The sequence below is a fragment of the Mesoplodon mirus genome (assembly GCF_964341445.2).
Source record: "Mesoplodon mirus genome assembly, chromosome: 10".
NCBI lineage: Eukaryota > Metazoa > Chordata > Mammalia > Artiodactyla > Ziphiidae > Mesoplodon > Mesoplodon mirus.
In genome coordinates, this window is record NC_138986.1 from 71,349,342 (window position 1) to 71,372,133 (window position 22,792).

At 37.0% G+C, this 22,792-nt stretch overlaps 1 protein-coding gene across 1 annotated transcript in view; it reads right to left on the reverse strand.

Moving 5' to 3' along the window:
- LOC309811198 (cytochrome b5 reductase 4-like) overlaps positions 1–21,085 on the reverse strand; it is a gene marked incomplete at its 5' end in the record, with an annotated part of 38,436 nt that extends 17,351 nt beyond the window's left edge. The window contains 10 exon segments of the mRNA XM_082633788.1: positions 527–667; positions 6,771–6,849; positions 6,851–6,894; positions 9,083–9,115; positions 11,246–11,339; positions 13,130–13,187; positions 14,585–14,645; positions 16,822–16,851; positions 19,115–19,181; positions 21,032–21,085. Of these exon segments, the coding sequence (XP_082489914.1) occupies positions 527–667; positions 6,771–6,849; positions 6,851–6,894; positions 9,083–9,115; positions 11,246–11,339; positions 13,130–13,187; positions 14,585–14,645; positions 16,822–16,851; positions 19,115–19,181; positions 21,032–21,085 (661 nt within the window).
- Positions 21,086–22,792: the final 1,707 nt, after the last annotated feature.

Below are 22,792 nucleotides of genomic sequence, written 5' to 3' on the forward strand. Positions count from 1 at the left end.
AAACAAGTAAATGAGGTAATTTCAAGATGAAAATGAGGGAAAAAGAATTTACACAGTAAGGAGTATGTTTAGAGAGCTTCTTATACTAGTGGCACATGCAAGGAAATCATTTATAATCATCCACTCATTTTCAGTTTTATAAATTCAACTTCATAAATGACAGACCCAAAAGTGGCTAAATAAGAGACGTTAGTGTGTGTTTCTGGCAGTTGTCTTCACGGAAGACCATCTGTGTGCTCCCTCACCTCTTTCCTTTAAGGCTTTGTTAGTAATAAATTACAATGCTGGTGGCATTATCTCTGTGACTAGTAATAATTTCTTTGTTCATACAGTGATGCAGCACAGCTATAGTTCCCACATGTAGGATCACTGCATCCACAAACCTAGAATCTGGCTATCATGAAGTCTAGCTGCCCAGAAACATTTTATTTATAACCTAAATGGGCACTTCCTCGAGAGATTAGTACTGATTCCGAACTGCTTATAAAAGAAGAAAATGTTTCCGCAAAGCCTCTGCTTGCCTTACCTGTAATAGTTAGCTTGAAATAAACATGATGCCCAGCTGGCACCTGAAGATGTGTGCTTGGTGGAAGCATCAAGCAGAAAAACTTCGTACCATGAGTCACATCTTCCTTGGAAATTAACTGGCACTTTCTGTAGTACAAACCTAGAAAGTGAGTCATTTTCTCTTAGTGATGAATAAATTAAATAAGAAATACTCTCAGACCTACCACGCAAAAACACAGGCTCAGCTTTTGCTCTTCAGTGAGCTTGAGTTTCACCAACAGGCCTATGACATTTTAAACGTTCGTCAGTATTTTATAGTGTTAGTTTTCTCCATTTTGTTTCCTGTGAAATCCATTTTCTAAAACCTGTAAGTACTTCTGTAATTTGAAAAATAAGCTCTATAAAATGAGTGTTATTTTCTCATGTCTGTTGTTATAGCATGTTAAAACCATTATAGTCTAAGAAATTGAAGTCTAGTTTATTTCTTCTTAAACTTACTTGTTAAAATAATTCCATCCTTTAAGCCTACAATGGCTATATAATTAAATTGTAGATGTGAAAGATATTTGATAATCAACAAAGCTCATTCTAAATTCTTTTCTTACAGAATGGAAAACTCCTGAAACTCAAATATTTAAGGTTTAACAATACCAGCACTATTCAATAACCTAGAAATATTTCTTTGATAAAGGCAGGAAAAATATACATTCTTGTGTCTCTGTATATGTGTATTATATATAAACAAACAAAATTCATATGTATACGAATTATAGAACATTTCAATGGTCAAAAAATGATTAAAACAAAAAATAAACTTAGGTTTAAGGGTGTAAGTTCTGATTATCTGGAAAATTAATTTAAGTGAAAAACTGAAGATGCTAAGTTTGTGGTACTAAAATACAAATAAACAAAAGGAATCAAGTATTTCTATAAATATGGGAAATATTTGAAATTAATACCCTAAGCTCAGGAAATATTATTTGTATACAGAGCAAAATAATACCACTTGGATTGGAAGATCTTGTTATAGAAGTTCTGAAAGCATGAATATTTTCACTTGTAAATTTTCTTTCAGATGTAAACAGCATGCCAGAGTAGACTTTGTTTCATAATTTCCTCTCTTTTATAAAACAGCATTTACAGAGATGTCAGGAATTTATCCTAATAAAGCATCTTATATCCTAATTATGCTCTTTTTTTAACCTAAAAATATTTAAGTAGGTGCAGAAAGATTTACTCCAGACCTCAGGATGTGAAGGTCCTACATCGAATAATGAATGGTTAGTGGAAAACTAAAATTCACATAGAATCCTAAGAAATCATTTTGGCCACAGTTTCATCCAATTCTCTTCTTCCCTTGTCCCTTTTGCTCCCAAAGACCCTGGTCACTAAATCTTTCCATCTGTCACCATGGTAGCTTGGTATGCACATAAACTTAAGAGTGCATCATTGCCAGGGCAAAGCTTAGACCAGATTACAGCTAAGGGTACCATCCCAGAGTTATCCTGGAAGGCCTAATCCAGTACTGGACCAACGAAGGATCAAAGGACCTAGGTTCATCCCCAAGAAGAAATGAAGGTTCAAATGATCTCCTTATCCCTTCCTCTAGACCTTCCTGGGACCCAGAGTGGTAATACAATATGAAACCCCCATCTATATGTCTAAATACGTGAAAGTTATAAATCAGACAAATAACAACTGCTAAATAAAATATGTTCTATGCTGTACCTTGAAATATACTTTCATAATGTCCTAGAAGGCTAGGTTTGAATTCAGGATTCTTGAACTCCTCAGAGTTCCACGCAGGAAGATGGCGGAGGGGTGACAGCTGCACCCCCTTGACTGCCTATGGCCTGATCCCCTCTTCTCAGCTCCACTATCTGACCCTGAGCGGAGCCTTGTGCAGGTGTGGGCACACCAGCCCATATGTTAAGGCTCATCTACATGCTCTCTCCATAAACAGCCTTGGCCACTTCTTGGATAGAAGCAGATTTAGGGCCATTTGGGCAGGGAATTCTGGGGCTCCAGATACCTGGAGGGCAGTGGTGAAGGAAAGAGCCTGAACTCCATGTGGATAATCCTTCACCTTGCACACTCCTCATCCCGTGGGAGAAGTGCAGCTGGAGGAGAGCCCTTGTGTTTTCCTCCAAGCACGGAGTCCAGGGCAGGTGCCCCTCCTGACAATTTCACCTCTAGCCTTTACCAGAAAGGATTTGCTAGAGTAAGTATGCACCTCTTTTTTTATTTTTACATCTTTATTGGAGTATAATTGCTTCACAATTGTGTGTTAGTTTCTGCTTTATAACAAAGTGAATCAGTTATACTTATACACATGTTCCCATATCTCCTCCCTCTTGCATCTCCCTTCCTCCCACCCTCTCTATCCCACCCATCCAGGTGGTCACAAAGCACCGAGCTGATCTCCCTGTGCTATGCGGCTGCTTCCCACTAGCTATCTATTTTACGTTTGGTAGATATGTCCATGCTACTCTCTCACTTTGTCACAGCTTACCCTTCCCCCTCCCCATATCCTCAAGTCCATTCTCTAGTAGGTCTGTGTCTTTATTCCCGTCTTACCCCTATGTTCTTCATGACATTTTTTTTTCTTAGATTCCATGGACCTCTTTGACTATACATAAAACACAAGGAAATTTTGGGTTCCAGTGATTGACTGGCTTTCCTTGATAGAGAATTAACACAGTATTCCTGCTATTTAACACCACTGAGATAATTTCAACACAACATCTTACCAATAAAATAATAAAACTACCATAATTTCACAAGGACGTGATAATAATCGGTTCTAAAAGTCTTAAGAAAAATTTAAGAATGTTGTCGTCTTTCAGTTGCACTGAGGAGAGAAGTTTCACAAGCATGGACCTGAAAAATGGGGGAAAAGGAGTATAAAGCAGATGCACTGACAACTTCAGTCTGGATAATGCCTGTATTGAAGTGTCAGGTTTTTGGTTTTATAAGCATAATTATACAAGAAAATGAGAAACTGAAAATAAATATGAGATGGTGAAACAAAAACATAAGACAGAAAACTCTCTGCCCAGAAACCTCACTCCTTTTTTTAATCTTTATTTTTTTATTGAAGTATAGTTGATCTACAATGTTTCAGGTGTACAGCAAAGTGATTCAGTTATATATATATACATACACAAACACACACACACAAACACACATTCTTTTTCAGTTTCTTTTCCATTATAGGTTATTACAAGACATTGAATATATTTCCCTATGCTATGTAGTAGAGGTCCTTGTTGTTTACCTATTTTATATACAGTAGTGTGTATCTGTTAATCTCACATTAAATTCTTTTAATAACATATATATAACATTGAGACATTCAGCGTAACACTGAAATGCTGAGGATAATATGATAATTTGGGTATCCTTTTTTCTTCTTGTTGAAAAGAAACTATAGCTTTCCTTCTAAAGAGTAGACTTCCACAGGCTTAAAATAAAGACAAAGCTCAGTGGGAGAGAGATGTGAAAGAGAGCACTGGACTGGGAGTCCATACTGCCTTCAACCTGTCCTTCAGCTCCTTCCTGCTCCTAGTACACTTTTTGGTTTTCTGGCCATGCTACACAGCATGCGGGACCTCAGTTCCCACACCAGGGATGGAACCTGTGCCCGCTGCAGTGGAAGTGCAGAGTCCTAACAACTGGAATTCCCCCAATACACTTTTAAAGCACGTATCCACTCTCATTTTCCCTGCTGGAAGCAGGGGCTTACAGAAGTTAAACGGCTTGCCCAAGATCACAGAGTTGCTTGAGAAGATGTGGGATGAGGCAACAAGTTATGAGAGTTTCTCACCCCAACTCATAGGCCTTGTTCAGAAAGTTTGAGAATCATCATTCTAGAACAGTACATCGTTCTTTAGCATCTTCCTCCTTATTTTAACCATATCAGTTCAAGCATAAATGTTTATAGATTATCCCTCCACCCTTTACAACTCCCTACTAACTATTTAATGTCCAAATTAAGGAACCAGTTCAGCCAGTCACCATCCATCCCAGGTACATCTCTTCTTCAACATCCCCAATTCCTACTGTTCTGATCAACCACAGGTTTTCTTAGCACTGTTTACTACTTTCAATTACCTAAATACAGGTGTCCCCCGCTTTTCGAAATTTCCCTTTACGCCACTTACCTTTTATGAAAGATCTACATTAGTACCTCTTTTTCCTAACTGAAAGAAATCCAAAGAGGATTTTCACTTTAAAAAAAAACGGTGAAAAACGGTGAAAAGGGAAAATAGAATTCAGCATTTGTTTTGCAGTGAGCTGTTACGGAGGCAGTGTGCACCCCGAGCAGAGAGAGTAGCACTCCAAGCTCTTTCCCCAGGAACTACACTCAGCCTCTCAGCATCAAGCCGCCATAACTTTGAACTGTGCCTGTGAGTATCTGTGCTTCGTCTCAGTTTACCTTGTGCATCCGTGAGCTAGATGTGTCCTAGGGTAACTGCTTCTTCCCTTTACACCATTTCCACTTAGGAAAGATTCCACAGGAGGGCTCTGCTTTTGGATAGTGGGGAAACCTGTATGATTTACTTACCTCCTAATTTGCAATCTACCTTTACTCATGTCTTCCTCTAAGATCTTCCTGAAACAACATAGGGCAACCAGTTAGTGGAACTACACACTTAAAAAATGCTCCAGTGGAAAATAAATAACCCCAAACATCAATACTAACATCTACAATACTTAAAAATATATGGATATACATACCTAGATATGTCCACGCAGAAAAATCCACAACCTACAGCCATTCAATTCAATAGACGTTCCATTTAGAATCTGGGTTATGTAAGGAGGGAAATCCAATTTTCCATTAATACCTTGGAAGAGGCTCAGAGCAAGACATGATATTGTCTCTTAGCTCAATTTTATCAGATGCCTGAAAGGGTGAAGCCATATGTTGCTGAGACCACTCCAGTTTCTGGAACCTATTAAGGTTGAATAGAAAGGCTGCACACTTGAGGGGCCTTGCCCTGGGAGACATTTTTCATGTGATGTGCTGATGGACTGGAGAGCTATTAATGACTGAATGAGATTCTAGTAAAGCACCGGTTTCTTCTTAGCTGTGTATCATTTGATATAAATGGTTCACGGCCAGAGACCAGGGGCTAGGCTGTGAGATAAGAGAAAATCTATATATTGGCCTCTGCCCCCTGTTCCTGGCACAGATGTCCTAAAACTCTTATAATATCCTACGTGATAAGAACAGAAGGAGCATCTCTTGTCCTTTACACAGTAGTTCCCCCTTATCCATGGGGGATACATTCCAAGGCCCCCAGTGGATGCCTGAAACTTCTGGGGCTTCCTATATATATGTACATATTATACAGTTGTAATTTATAACTTAGGCACAGTAAGAGATTAACAACAATAACTGATAATAAAATAGAACAATTATAACAATATACCATAATAAAAGTTATGTGAATGTGGTCTGTCTCCCTCAAAATATCTTACTGTACAAACTTAATGCCGTTTTCACCTTAACTAAGTACTTATCATGAACTGTGGCAGTAACTTTTGCAGTTTAAAGTACAACAGCAAAACTAGCACAGATTCCTTTCTTCTTCTTCATAATTTCACAGAGAAGATTTGTTCTCATGGTAGATCTTAGCAACCTCATAATTTGATTTTTTTTTTCCTTTCCTTGTTAAGACAAGAACTTTCACCCTTTCACTTAAAGGAAGCAATTTATGGCTTCTCTTTGGCATACTGGAATTGCCAGCATCACTTCCCTTGCGCTTTGGGGCCATGACTAAGTAAAATCAGGGTGACCTGAACACAAGCACTGTGTGATCCCGCGAGAGTTGATCTGATAACCCGGAAGACTACCAAGTGACTAACGGGTGGGATGAGCAGGACAAAGGGATGATTCACGTCCCCAGTGGGACGCCTTGAGATTTCATCACACTACTCAGAACGGTGCACAATTTAAAACTTATGAATTGTTTATTTCTGGAATTTTTCATTTAATATTTCTGGACCACGATTGACTGCGGTAAGTGAAACCTCAGAAAGCAACACCACAAATAAAGGGGCAACCACTGTATTTGTCTTTGACCCTCACCTCTAACATGGGATTCCTAATACTCTTGTAAATTCCTAAGTAATAAGAGAACCAGGAACATTTTTGTTCTCATGAGGTGACTCTGGGTGGGCTCCTGGATGATACAACTGAGCCACTGACACAACATTTTCATTAACCCAGGACTCAAAATAATAGCACAGCCTGCCTGTGTCTTTCTTTGGAATAAGTGGATTATGATTCTCCACGGGATGACCAAGGCATTTCCAAGAAGTATTCTCTTTTTTTCTTCAGGACAATCTCTATTTTTACCACATTCTCAACAACTTGCACTGAAAAGAAGATAAATTCCATTTGTATTCATTGATACTAAATATAAGGTTTTACTTTTAAACCAATCTTTCTCAAACAACCCACATGTCCCAATCAGATATGAATGATACTGAGCATTTGTGAGATAAGTAAAACTTTGTGTACATGTTCAATTTTGTTCATAAACAAAATTGTTTATGCCTTATATGGTGTTAAATCCAGCTTATGTTAGATTCAGATTATCTTGTTTCAAATTAATTTATCAAGGGCCAAAATAATACATAATGCTAGTTTTCATACAAGCTCAAATAGAGCCATGGCAACTAATTAACACATAACTTAAAAAAAAAAACCCTTAAATATACAAATTAGCCATTGAATGAATCCACAAAAGCAAATCTAATTTATACTCTTTTGACATTTCTTGGGATCTGAGGGGTTCTAATGAGTGAATTCAGTAAACCAATATTGAGCCTAATAAACATAGAAAAAGCTTCAGGAGAATGAATCCCAGTAAACTGCATGTCAATATTTGATAATTAAAAATCTTTTAGATTCTCTTTTTATTTTTGAATGTTTAAAATAGTTTAGAATACATGAGTACAATAATAAAGTACATTTTTTTTTTTTTTTTTTTTTTTTTTTTCCGTACGCGGGCCTCTCACTGTTGTGGCCTCTCCCGTTGCGGAGCACAGGCTCCGGATGCGCAGGCTCAGCGGCCATGGCTCACGGGCCCAGCCGCTCCGCGGCATATGGGATCCTCCCAGACCGGGGCATGAACCCGTATCCCCTGCATCGGCAGGCGGACTCTCAACCACTGCGCCACCAGGGAGGCCCAATAAAGTACATTTTTAAAATTGATTAAATTTTATGAATTGAATGTACTTTTAAAGATCCAAACTATATTTCTTTTCATCTTTAGAAACAATCTGTCCTTCCTCACTGTAAACACATAATTCAGTAGCAATTTAACAACTTTTAAACACAGATTAATCAAATAAATTCAATTCAATGAGCACTGATTTGAAGCTTAACAAACATAAGAAGTCCTTGACTTTAAAGAGCTTAATTTATACAATTTACAGAACTTACTATGGTATAAAGAAAAGGGAAGGTATAGAACCGGTGTAAGGTACCCTGACGTACTTTAAAACAAGAAACCACATGTATATATGAATATAGAATGGAATATTATTCAGCCTTAAAAAAGGAAGGAAATCCTGCCACTTGCACCGACGTATGATAAATCTAGAGGGCATTATATTAAGTTAAATAAATAAGACAGAGAAGACAAATAGTGCATGGTATCACTTATATGTGGAACTAAAAAAAAAAGTCACACTCATAGAAACAGAGTAGCAAAATAGTGCCAGGAGTTAGGGCAGGGGGAGAGGGGAATAGAGAGAGCTTGATAAAAGGGTACAAACTTTTAGCTACAAGATGATTAAGGTCAGAGGATCTAATGTATAACATGGTGACAACAGTTGATGACACTGTCTTGTATAATTGAAATTTGTTAAGACAACAGAACTTGTGTTCATATGCATACACACACACACACACAAAGGTAAATATGTGAGGTGATGGATGTGTTAATTAATTTGATTGTGTGAATCTTTTCACAGCATATACCTTTATCAAATCATAACATTGTATACTTTAAATCTTTAAATCTATTGTAATTTTGTTAATTATATTTCAATAAAGCTAAAGAAAAACAAAAAAACAAGAAACCACCATTCTCTGATGTCTTCTATTGCTAAACAGCTGTGTAAAATCCACATTGTGTATTTACATGCAGAAATATTCATAATTTTATGTGCTCTGTCAATAGAAAATATTTGAATATATACACCTAAGAAAAATTTGTCTGGTCTGGTCAAGTATATTTCTACAAGCTGCATGTCAGGAGTAGGGCCGGAAGGAAGAATGGGGACAGGAAGTTTTTTTAAGGAGAGGAAAAGGAAAGGACAAAGAGATGAGATGAAAATGGGAAAGAAAAAAGGCGTGGGAGGAACTGAAACCAGAGGGAAAAGAGTACATCTAAAAATTAATGTATTTGCTTGTATAGAAAACATCATGTCCTTGTCTGCAACATGAAAATATACAAATGGATAATAAGGCAAATGCTGTCCACCCTCCCATGTGTGTGTGTATGTATATGTGTGTGTATATATGTACATAGAAATACTATTTTTGGTAGCTTACCAGAAAAATCTTCCTGAATCTCATGACTTAGAGCTGGAGAAAAAAAAATTCAGTTAAGATCCAACTTCAGTTCCTATGATCTACCAACACCATATAAGATGATTTAAATGGTTCTTTCATGCACCATTTCAAATCTCTCAAACATATCCTGAGAAATCAAAAGAAAGAAACTGAACACAACCAAAATACTATATACAATATTTTGAGACAAATTACTTAAATATGTATCTTCAATTTTTCCATTTCTCTCCCTATTAATTAAGGAGTAAATACTCAATTGCCCACAGGTGGATAACCCACACTGGTGCAAGGATAGTCCCAGATGACAATGCTACAAACCAAGAAGGGAGCAAGGCAGGGAGAGAGAGCACATGAAACACACATACTCCAGGGTGTGCATGTGCATGTGTGAATACAGTCCGGGACTGGGTCTAGCTCAGTGTTTTCTTTCTTACTGTTCTCTAAGTTGAATATTCATTCAGTTATTGAAAAAGAAAATTATTGGGCATCTATGCGTGATATGCACTTTCCAGGTGTTACAGTTATCACAGTGAGTAAAAGAGAAAAATCCCTGCTATTATGGAACCTCATTCCAGAAGGGGGTGATGCAAGAAGTGTTTTTACAAACATCTGCTCTAAAGTTCACTGTGTTAATATAGTGACGTGGAACTTAAGATTCGGAATTATTTTAGTCCTTTCGATCTAATATTAGCAACCAGGGGTTTCACATTTTTGACTGTGGAATTTTTGTTTTTTATATGTGCGCAAGATACAGTTAGCTACAGTGTGAACAGAACTAGCCATAAAGTATTTGAAACATAGTCAATGCTGACACAGAGGTCTTTCTTAAAGAAAAATCATGACAGAGCTAATGAATAATGTATACTTTTCTAGACATCTGAGTTTTTGATTAAAACTCTCCCAAAGAGACAATATATATTAGATATTATGCTAGCAAAAAATAGGGTAGCATGTATTTCTAGAAGAAATGTTTAAGATTTGAGGTTGATTAGTGAATGGGGGAAATAAGAAAGAAAAAAACATTTATCAACTCCAATCAAATTCAGGACTAAAGGTCCTTCATTAATATGGTAAAGCCATGAGCTGAATCGCGAGTCATCTGAGGCCTGGAGAGTTTCAGTCTCTGTTTTGCAAAAGTAAATGAAACGTTCTTTACATAAGAATGTGTGCTTAAAATACAGTTTTCTTCTTGCTGTTTTGGTTTGTTTCATTTCTACTTTCTAACTAGAATAACATTACCTTCTTTAAAGGAGAAAAGGATGAACTCCTAGAATCGTTACGGGTGAGAAATGGATTAAGAATCTGCTACCTTGATTCTAGAGTTTAGTCCTGATTTCTTTCTGATAGATCTGTAACCTCTCAAAACAGACAGAAGTGAACTGTATGGTAGGTCTTTGCCCATGAAGGGACAGGCAGCGGAGGGGTACAGTATAACCTTGTGGCTGGCAAGAGACAGGCCGATAGAACAGCACCTGGTGATGTCTACTCAGAGGGAGCACATGACAGGCAGGCCTCCAGAGATTTACTTGTAGGTATTAAGTTACAGAGTCTTACAAAGCTGGGCCAACAAGTATTTCATATGATTATTGATTTTGATCGCACCTAATTTTTTAAACTTGGGAAAAGTGAGGTTGTACTGCCATTTGTTAGTGCTTTCCTTAGTATAAAGAAATAACAGGAAAAAAATCAAAAATGACAAACCAAAATGACAATGGCACATAAAATATTATAGCTCCGTGCTTTGTGACCGCCTGGAGGGGTAGGATAGGGAGGGTGGGAGGGAGGGAGACGCAAGAGGGAAGGGATATGGGAACAGATGTATAAAAAAAAAAGAGTTTACATTTTTCATTTTTATATTTTTACATTAATTGGATTAGGGTAAGAGAATATGGTTATAAAAGCTCTACTTTTCAAAAAAGTTTAAGGCTTACTTTGGGACCACATACATAATCGTAACTAATTTTATTTGAAAGCTATGAATTTATATATGGGTGTGTATCTACGTACTCAACATTTTTTATTGTATTATTAAATTCTGCTATGTCAAAAAAAAATATTTTAGGTACCGAGACTCTACACCAGTAATTACTATAGCTAAAGGAAACAAAAGTTGTTTCCACTAATACAGAATAAGGTACTTACCAATATGTATAAGATATGAATAATCCTTGATAACTGTTTCTGCTCTAAAGGAATCATCCCGGTGATCAGCTACTACTGAGTCTAAATTGATATCCTTAAATGGAAATCGAAAAGAGAAGATTAAAAAGTAAATTTTCACCAAACTCCTATTACTCTACTTTTAAGCTGATCAGTGGAAGTTCACATGGTACTTATTTACAGAACCCACAAGCTAAATACACATTATTCCTGTTTTTTACTCTCTCATACAACCCAGTTCTTCTCCTTCAAAGCATATATCACAATTTTAACTATGCATTTGTCTATGCTTAATGTCTACCTTACACGCTCGTCTTTAAGCTCTAAGTGTAAGGGGCAGAATATTGTCTTCAGAATATTGCTCAGCACCAAGTAGGTGCTCAAATATTTGTTGGATAAATAATTTGGAAAAAAAATTAGAATCAGACAAGAAGCCAAGATAGGTGGGAGGGAGGGAGACGCAAGAGGGAAGAGATATGGGAACAGATGTATATGTATAACTGATTCACTTTGTTATAAAGCAGAAACTAACACACCATTGTAAAACAATTATACTCCAATAAAGATGTAATTAAAAAAATAATAATAACTCCTCTTCCAAAAAAAAAAGAAGCCAAGATATTTGTGTTCATTTTTATCTTTCTACTATTATGTGACACTGCGCAAATAACACCTCAAGCTCAGCTTATCAAAATAATAATAATAATAATAATAAATTCACTAACAAATTTTTAGATGTCTCTAATTTCTATGTAACTTTGGTTCAAGTTATTTTGGTGTCTATCGTTTACACCATACACTGAGTACATTATTCCACGTAGAAACCTTCAGCCTTCCCTTAATCATCCATCCTCTGCGCTTCACTGATATCACCAATGAGAGCACACAGACCCCAACTTCGCCAGGCCCTGTCCTCTTGGTTCAGGACTGCTTGGTTAGGAGACAATACCGGGAGGGAGTGGAAGGCAGGACAAGCAGTGCCTCTCTGGGCCTCTTGGCTCTTTCAGGCAGAGGCTGGTCACTCCTGTGGAGCCATCAAATCCTGCTGCAGGAGTAGGAGGCACTCACCAGCTCAGATGTGGTTCTGCTACTACAGAAGTAGCATGAGTTCTCAGAAATTCCTAGCTGCCAGAACTTGTCTTTAAATCTCCACAGTTCCTCAAGTGTGGGAACCTTGCCAGTTGCTGGAGGATGTGTCTGGAGATGTTGTAAGTTGCCTGCTTATTTATCTGATTTCCCAGCTGGACTGTAAGCCTGGTGAGAGTTCAGTCTCTATGAGTCTGGCCCATCATTAGATCCCTGAATTCTACAACGGTGTTGAAAATGAAGCAGGGATTCAATAAATACTTAATGAATGAATTAACTCCTTAATTTTAGTTTTCAGAGGGCATTAACTGAACCCCATTAGTGGCTTAAGCATACTAAGCTCCAGCAGTACAGTCTCTCCTGTCTCTTGAATTCCAATTTAAGTGCAGGAAATTAGTTCGTACGGTGAAGTTAAACTTGGACTCTCACTGCTGTTATCCATGCTTAAACACAAACAAAAAAAATCACAGAAGAGCACATAAAATATGCTTCTTCCTAGTCTATTTTTTCCCTAAGACGCTATGGCATGGTTGTTAAGAGCATATACTATGGAGCCAGCCTGCCTGGGTTCAAAACGCTAGATCTGCCACTTACCGTGTGACTTAGGGTAAATTACTTAATTTCTGTTTCCTCATCTGTAAAATAGTGGTAACGAAAGGATCTACCTCACAGAGTTGCTGTAAGTTAATACAAGAAGAGCTCTTAGAAAAGTACACCTGTGCATAGCTAACATTTATTATTTAATTTTTTGTTTTTTTCTGATCTTAAAAATGTGTTTACCTTCTGTTTAGTATATATGACAATGGTGGCTAAAGCGTCTGTTTGGAACCAGTCGTAGCTGTAAAATATTTTTAAAAGAATAAATAATCATGTGCAGTAACATGTTAAATCATTAAATATATAATTTTAAAATATATACAATTTAAAAATATAAAATATGACACAATAAAAATGATTTAAAACATATAGTTCAAAATCTACAGTGAAAAATATATTTCTCTAGGTAAAATTATTTTTCTAAATAATCAGTGGTGTTACCATGAAATAAATAATAAAGCAATTATTTCTCAATTTAAAATACTTATACTTCCATATATTCCAACTTGGATAAAAACAAACAACATCCTTGACAAGGCACTTTTTATAAAGGTTACACATCTGAAATTCCTTTTATCAGAGCAGTAACACAACATGTTTTCTGAAGGAGCATGACAAAATCTACATGCTTATTACCTTCACTCCTCCCTGTCACAAATATATTATTACTCCTCAAGAAATTAACTCACCAAAGATGCTTAATGGTCAACAGTAAAAACTTAAGGAAAAACTAAGTCTTCGGTTTTTTAATAGCTATTGATCAAATTGATTCTGTTTTTGCACTTACTACCTGTATACAGGCCCCCAATGTGAATGCTAGAAGGTATCCTGAGGCCCTTAACTTAAAATTGAATATGAAATAATTTAACAGGTATAACAAGTAGAGCCGGAAGCTGCTGTTATAGACTCACAATGGGGGAAAGGTGGTAAGAGAAAGACTACAAATAACACACATAACCCTAAGGGCATCTGAAATATCATTAACAAAAATATACATGGATTGCTTAATTTACTAAGACAGGGTACAATACATTTTGAAGGATTTCCATTAAAAACTGATAAACCAAACTAGACACACAAAAAATAGAATAGTTGAATACATTATGGATATTCTATGATCAATTTCCATCATATGATAGAATACAGACAAAAAATGCTTTTGCAGAATCTTTCATGACATAGGAAATTGATCACAGAATATACTGTAACACTGTATTATCAAAATAGAATAGTATGGAAATAGGTATGACATGAATAAACTGTGTGGAATAAACTAAATATTAAGAGTCTATATCCAGGGTTGATGGGATTACAACTGATTTTATCACTTTCTTTTGTATTTCTCTGTATTTTCTAAGTTTTCTACCATGAATGTATATTTTATAATCAGAAAAAAATAGTTCTTTTTTAAAGTTGTGGTGTTTAAAATGGGTTAAACTTCAGTTATGTTAAAAATTCATATTTATGGAACAGCTCATTCTCCAGCAATGCCTGATAAATGAGGCACTACAGTTCTTGTGTCAAAGAAGCATAATTAATATAATAAGCAATAAATCAAACGTAGAGCCATTTTTTTTAACGTGTATATTTTGGTGTAGAACTGATTACGCTTTAAAAAAGTAAAACAAGAATGCATACCTTGGAGAACTCGGCCCTTCTTTGGCAAGTGGATCTGTCGCTTGGCTCTTGGGAAGCGTGCCTTCACAAAGAAAAACAAACAAAATAGCTACAATTCATCTAAGTAGCATTTTTCTTTTTTCCCCCCACCTTTTCAGTAAACTTCTTATTGAAATATTATAAAAGGACCCAAGTCATAAATGTACTACTCAATGGATTTTCATAAGTAAAACATACTCTTGTAGCCAGCACATCCCTGTGCCCCCTTCCACTCAGCGCTCCTCCCCCAAGGGTAACCACTATTCTTTTAACATCATGATTAGTTTTTGCCTGCATTTGGCCTTTATAAAAAATGGAATCATAAAATATGTTCTCTTTTGGTCTGGCTTTTTTGGTCCAGCTCTATAGATGTTTCAGTTAATGTCAAATCAGCATGATTAATAGTAAACAATAAATCAGGTCTGGAGCTTTCTGAGATTTTATCCAGGAGGCTGAATGCATCAGTAGTTTGTTCCTTTTTATTACTGAGTATTACTACACTGTACAAACATACCATATACCAGAATCTATTCATTCTCCTGTTGATGGACATTTGGGCAGTTTTTAGCTATTACGTATAGTGCTGTTATAAATGTTTTTGTACATGTACATATACATTCTTAAAGAACATCCATCTACATTCTGGTAGGTATATAGGACATGTATATGTTTAGCTTTAGTAAATACTGCTAAACAGTTTTCCAAAGTGGTCATACCAATTTACACTTTCTACCAGAAGTGTATGGGAGCCCTGTTGCTCCACCACCTTGCTGACACGTGGTATTCTGTCTTTTTTCATTTTATACATTCTTGTGGATGTGTCCCAGCATCAAATTTTATTTTTTTATTTTTATTTTTTTTAAGATTTAATTTTTAATTTATTTTTGGCTGCATTGGGTCTTTGTTGCTACACGCGGGCTTTCTCTAGTTGTGGCGAGTGGGAGCTACTCTTCATTGTGGTGCATGGGGTTCTCATTGCGGTGACTTCTCTTGTTGTGGAGCACGGGCTCTAGGCACACAGGCTTCGGTAGCTGTAGTTCATGAGCTCTAGAGCACAGGCTCAGTAGTTGTGGCTCACAGGCTTAGTTGCTCCGCAGCATGTGGGATCTTCCTGGACCAGGGCTCGAACCAGTGTTCCCTGCATTGGCAGGCAGATTCTTAACCACTGCGCCACCAGGGAAGTCCTCAACATCGCATTTTCAAGGCTCTGGTTTTCTCATTGTTTTCGAAAACTCTGAGAACACGGAAGAGCTCCAAAGATACTATCAGTGATACTATCAGACAAACAACTTCAGGTGTTACATCATAAATTGCATAAAGTAGTCTACAATAAGACAATCTTTTCTAGTTAAAAAAGAAAGGGTAATTCATCTGGCAATCCAGCTTATTAGCTGAATTTCTATAACTTTCTTGTGCAAACAGGGAGAAAAAAACACCAAATTTTTAAACATACATTAGTAATACGGTTCAGTCAGAGTAGCCCCGTGCATTTTGTAAGTGTCATACCAAACTTTTTTGGGGGGTTAGCGACAGTGTCAGTCATAATTCCAAGTCATACTGAACGGCTGAGGAAGCCAGAGCCGCCGAGCCCAGAGGAGGGGAGATTAATAGACTGGCTGCTCAGCATCTGTGTAGACACTGGAAGAGTTTCAGTGTACAAGTGTCCTGAGGGAGGGACACTTTCAGCCTGGCCTCTGAGGGTGGAACTCCTAGTCACCATGAGTATTCAAGCTGAGGGAGATGAACACATGTTCAGGAATGTTATAGAAGGGATTATGGTAAGACTCAGGGCTGTTCGATGTTTTGTGACCCCCTATAGGGGTGGGAAAAGGAGGGTGGGAGGGAGGCTCAAGAGGGAGGGCATATGGGGAGATATATGTATGCATATGGCTGATTCACTTTGTTGTACAGCAGAAACTAACAACATTGTAAAGCAATTATACTCCAATAAAGATCATATAAAAAAAGAATGTAAACAGTAATTACACTCCTGAAAAAAATCTATCCTATAAAATAAAAACATCAATATTTAAAAATTAAAAAAAGGAGGGCTGCAATAAGGGATCTACAAAGTTCTCTGCCAAATCCTCTAAGCTTAGGCAAGTAAACACATCCTTTGTATAAAAAATATCTAAATACCCCAAATAATTCTGTGAGGCAATATTGTACTCAGTCATGTGAATATGATTCATTTTTTACTGTAAATGTATATTACTTACCGTTTAAGAGTTTGTTTTCCTCATGATAGTCTGTACAGTGGTTTAGAAAAAAAGTTAGGTAAGAATATTGTAACATCAGAGAGAAGATCGGTAATATTATTGAGTTAAAGGTAACAGCCCTCTTCTTGAAGGGCTTTCTTCCGAGGCCTGAGGAGAGAAATAAGGCTGATAAACAGATGGCCTATGCTTTAAGTAAGAAATTTCATCTCTGAAGACTGCAGGCCATTTCTGCAGGAATTTGTCTCCCATTTCACTGGGCTTTTTCCTCCTTCTTTGGACATTTTTGTTCTAATATCTTGGTTAATTTCTTTAGAAAGCACATAAAGACCCAAGTTTTGTCCTGGTCGTCATATTCTAAATTAGTCAAAACTATCCAAAGTTTATTAGATTACACTTTATAAATGAAACATACATATTAACCCAAAGAAAAACACCTTATTATCTTTCCTATCTAGGTGAGCAGTTAAAATGATTATTATTACTCCAAATTTAAATGGCAAAAATGCTGAAACTATGTTGACTTTCACTCGTATATCAGTGCAATCAATCATTAGGGGTACAAGCCAGAAAAAAATTTAATGGGTGTTTTCTTTCAGGATGGCAGCCAGCTCACAAATCTATATTATATTTTGATCACCACAAGTTTTATAAACATATGTCAAAATAAAACCCTCAGCAAGTTGCCAGAGTTTAAAAAAAAAAAGAATGCCAGGCTAACACAAAATATTCAAGTAGTAAACTAAATTGATAGACATTACTTGTTAAGGTGACATCATCTTGTTTTGTAGAAAAAGAAACCAAGGTACATATATCAAAACTTTCAAATTTTTTTATGTTCTGATTTTCAATCAACCAGAGATCCCATAGTTACTACCACTTCACTCACATGCTATAAAATACCCATGATTAAGGAGGTCAGATAACCATTCTTTTTATTTTCCCCTTTTTACCGAAATAAGTTCATAGCTGAAAGGGATCTTAACAACATACACCAAATTATCATCCGCTCCCCTCATTTAAGGCTGAAAATCAGAGGTCAGGACTTGAATGAACCCCACAGTTCTTTAGCAGAAAAGCCAAGATTAAACTTCATCTCCCCTGAAACTAAGCGACATTTTTCTTAACGTGCCATTGTGAGAGATAATACTTTCTGAAAAAACACAAGACCTGAAAACCATTTAAATTATGCCTCAAAATGAGCTTTGTTTTTCAACTGCCAGATGAAAATCTAGTCATTAGTTTGCAAGGGATCACTGATGTCCCTGCTTGCTGACTTACTTTCATACAATTTCATCTGTCTTTGCTACTTCAGTTGTGATCATTTGTTTTATTGATATCTTAGAACAAATAGCAAACTCACAGTAACATAAGTAAATTAAACCTAGTTTCAGTGTACAACATAGTTGGCAGTTTGATGTACCTGATTTATCATGTAAAACAACTTGTTTTTATCTAAAAGGCTCACAGATTTTGAAAACTTGTCCCCAGGGAATTTGTTTCTAGGGAAAAAATATGTCATCTCATATGATTACTTCCTGTCTGATGTGAATTGATTTAAACCTGTCAGAACTATATGGATCCTGCTAAGTTATTCATTTTTTTCTGAGTCCTTTTTTCTTTAATACAAGAAGTATCAGTAGGAAGAGAACATCTACCTAAATGATCTAAAATATCTTTAAAACTCCACTGGTGTACTTTTGCAACTCTTTGAAAACTGAGTCACAGAAATAAGAGAGGCTATTTTTTTTTTTTACTGTTAAGCACATTTACATCAGAGTTACTCTAGGCACATGAGATATTTTCCTCTCTAACAAGAAATCTAACATTCTGTCTTGATAACTAATACCATCATTTGGTTGGCTCCATGGCCAAGAAGATTTGCATCTTCTTATAATATTGGTTAGACTGCATTACTCTGATCAGAGTCTCTGCTTTCTGGAAAGGTCAGAGTCCTTTAGAAGGCTGGAGCTGTGATCTATCAGCACTCAACTCTTCTTTGGTAAGAGGGCTGGTGACAATTTTTGATTGTGACCCCAATCTAGTTTACCTCTTCTAAGTGGAGCCACAGAAGGATCCCCTGGGATGGGGAAAGTTAAAAAACAAGCAAACAAACAAGCCCTGTCTTACTAGTATACTCATTCATTTAACCAGTACCTGTTGACCATCATCTTAATAGGGATAGTGACACAATATGAAATCCTTTGGATAAAAAGTTAGGAAAATACAACTATTTGTTCAGTTTGCTTATACATGCATAAAGATGATTTGAAAGGATACACAATAACACGGTTACCTGCATCTGTGCACAGGAGGGAAAAGGGTGGGTGGGAGACAAATGTATGACCATGGCACTTCTCATTCTGGAATCATGTGAATGTATTACTGAAAAAATTAAATAAACTAAATTGAAAACTTCAGTATGGTCTTTTCAATATGATATGATAAATGTTTTAAAAGAGATATATAGAAGGTGGTATGGAAGCACAGGGATGAGGGAGGGAATTGTTACTCGGAATATGAAAGGACTTCATTGAGGAAATAGTATTTTAGCTACATTTTGAAAATATGTATGCGTTTGTCAGGAGGCCCTGAACAAAAACATTCTAGGAAGACAAACGCTGCAGTTTTATATCTGAATGTCATATTTATCTATAGCTACATACCCCAACTTCCTTTCTCACTCCAAAAGGCCAATGTCACATAACCATCAGATAGGAGCTCCGTCTTATTACCAGGGATCTTAGTCACAAAATCCAAAGTGTACCATTCCATGTTCCCTTTACTGCTTTGCCTGGCCAGAAGACGCCCTGGTTCTCTACAATGTGTTTAATAACCATTTTTCTCTAGAAATTCTTCCTCATCTCTAAAGAGAACTAACTCTTCATTACACAACTGAGGCCTAATTCTTGGTTTTGTTTCTGAAGTCATAAACTCATTTCTCAAATTCTATAAAATTTAATAATTTATGTATTTCTAAACTATCCTTCTCTTTTACTCTCCTTAATTTATCTTTGTAAGTATCTTCTGAATCATCTTCAAATTTTGTACATCTCTCAAACGTCAAGGCCCAGAAGTTTACTCCTTATCCTAGAAGTAGTCTACTAGCAGAATTAAAATAAAGGTTTAATAGTTCAAACACATACTCTGAAAAATTCCAGGATTAAAAAGTTCTAAAAGTACCAGAGTATATAGTTACTTATTCCTGGTCAGTTTTTCTCTCCACGATTCACTTAACTAATCACAGCAAATACTGCATTTTTAGAAGTTTGCATTTTCTGTTTTCAAGGCTATACTTGTCATTTTTTATTCAATTCTCCAATTTATTAGTTATTTTCTACTCTTGTCCTGTCCTCAGAGGGATTAACCACTCCTTCCTTATTTGGTATTACCTATACACAAATATACACATGTTCAAAAATCATTTTTCAGGACTTCCCTGGTGGTCCAGTGGCTAAGATTCCACGCTCCCAGTGCAGGAGGCCCGGGTTCGATCCCACGTGCCGCAACTAAAGATCCCACGTGCTGCAACTAAGACCCGACATGGCCAAATAAATAAATAATTTAAAAAAACCACTTCAAAAACAATCATTTCTCTCTGAAAACAAAGTAAATACTAACTTAAACCAAACACTGGCCAGTCACAATCATACAGCAAGACCCACTTCCTGCTCAGGCCTGCATCTGCCCCCTGACCAGGGACTTCTCACCCCCCATTTTTAATTACCTGTCCCTTATATCTTTCTGGCAGGAATCACTCAGACAATGGGACCTATAGCACAAAAGCAAATGAAGGCAGCCTGGTTGAGAAAGCAAATCTGCTCAGCCAGTAAAGTCCACTTCATCATGACACCCGCCCCTTTCTCTCCACTAGTAACTGTCTTGCTTCCCCTGTACTAAGCCTCTGAGCTTGTGTTCTGTCCACCCACTTGAGCCCTGAACTGTCCCCATTTTATCAATGAGGAAACGGTAGCTCTTAGAAAAGGGAACTTTGACTGACTATACAGAAGCTGACCTCCCAGCTGGCAGCCAGCCCACCCAATTAGTGATGCCACTAATACCATCATTTTTAAGAATAAAAAACTAATTCATATATGAGGGTTTCTCCATGTCAGCACTAGGAACATTTGGGGCTGGATGATTCTTCATCGTGGGAGTGTATCCTGTGCCTTATAGGGTATTTAGCAGCACCCTTGACCTCTCCTCTACCCACGGCAATGCCAGTAGCATCTAGTTCAGCTGTGACAACCAAATCATCTCCAGACATTGCCAAATGTCCACTGGGGAGCAAAGTCAACCCAGGTTAAGAACCACTGGCATATACCAAAGAGAAATAAATTATTTGAAAGAGGATAACTTTAATGAGGTGATTTTCTGCCTTACAAAAGGAAGCACCCAGGATTTCTCTCAATGGTGGGCTTCTCCTATGAAATAACTGTAGCCTTTAAGGAAGGTACATATACCTACAAGCCTCAGGATCTTCCCTTTTAAACTGAGGGTGTTAGAACAGCTCTAAATCCCTCTTCCACCTCAAAAGTATTCTACTGATCTATGGTTCTAAGTGCTTTAGAGTCAGCAAGTGCTTGTGAAAACTAAAAACATAAAGTATTAGAAACCATGATAAAACAATGAGAAATTAAGAAGAAACATTCCTGACACTGGGCTATGCCATTAGAAAATGTGACTATTTTACAGAATGGCCATCATTAAAAACTACAAATAATGAATGCTGGAGAGGAGAGGATGTGGAGAAAAGGGAACCCTCCTACACTGTGGGCAGGAATGTAAACTGGTGCAGCCACTATGGAAAACAGTATGGAGGTTCCTCAGAAAACCAACAGTACAGCTACCATATGATCCAGCAATCCCACTCCTGGGCATATATTTGGATATCATCTCACACCGGTCAGAATGGCCATCATCAAAAAAATCTAGAAACAATAAATGCTGGAGAGGGTGTGGAGAAAAGGGAACACTGCTGGTGGGAATGTAAACTGATACAGCCACTATGAAAAACAGTATGGAGGTTCTTTAAAAAACTACAAATAGAACTACCATATGACCCAGCAATCCCACTACTGGGCATATACCCTGAGAAAACCATAATTCAAAAAGAGTCATGCACCAAAATGTTCATTGCAGCTCTATTTACAATAGCCAGGAGATGGAAGCAACCTAAGTGTCCATCATCGGATGAATGGATAAAGATGTGGCACATATTTACAATGGAATATTACTCAGTCATAAAAAGAAATGAAATTGAGTTATTTGTAGTGAGGTGGATGGAGCTAGAGTCTGTCATACAGAGTGAAGTAAGTCAGAAAGAGAAAAAAAATTCCGTATGCTAACACATATATATGGAATCTAAGGGAAAAAAAAAAGGTCATGAAGAACCTAGGGGTAAGACGGGAATAAAGACACAGACCCACTAGAGAATGGACTTGAGGATATGGGGAGGGGGAAGGGTAAGCTGTGACAAAGTGAGAGAGTGGCATGGACATATATACACTACCAAATGTAAAATAGATATCTAGTGGGAAGCAGCTGCATGGCACAGGGAGATCAGCTCGGTGCTTTGTGACCACCTAGAGAGGTGGGATAGGGAGGGTGGGAGGGAGGGAGGATGCAAGAGGGAAGAAATATGGGAACATATGTATATGTATAACTGATTCACTTTGTTATAAAGCAGAAACTAACACACCATTGTAAAGCAATTATACTCCAATAAAGATGTTAAAAAAAAGATATATGCACCCCTATGTTCACAGCAGCACTATTCACAGTAGCCAAGACATGGAAACAACCTAAATATCCATCGAGAGACGAGTGGATAAAGAAGATGTGGTACATATATACAATGGAATATTACTCAGCCATAAAAAAGAATGAAATAATGCCATTTGCAGCAACATGGATGGACCTAGAGATTATCATACTAAGTGAAGTAAGCCAGAAGACATATACCATATGATAT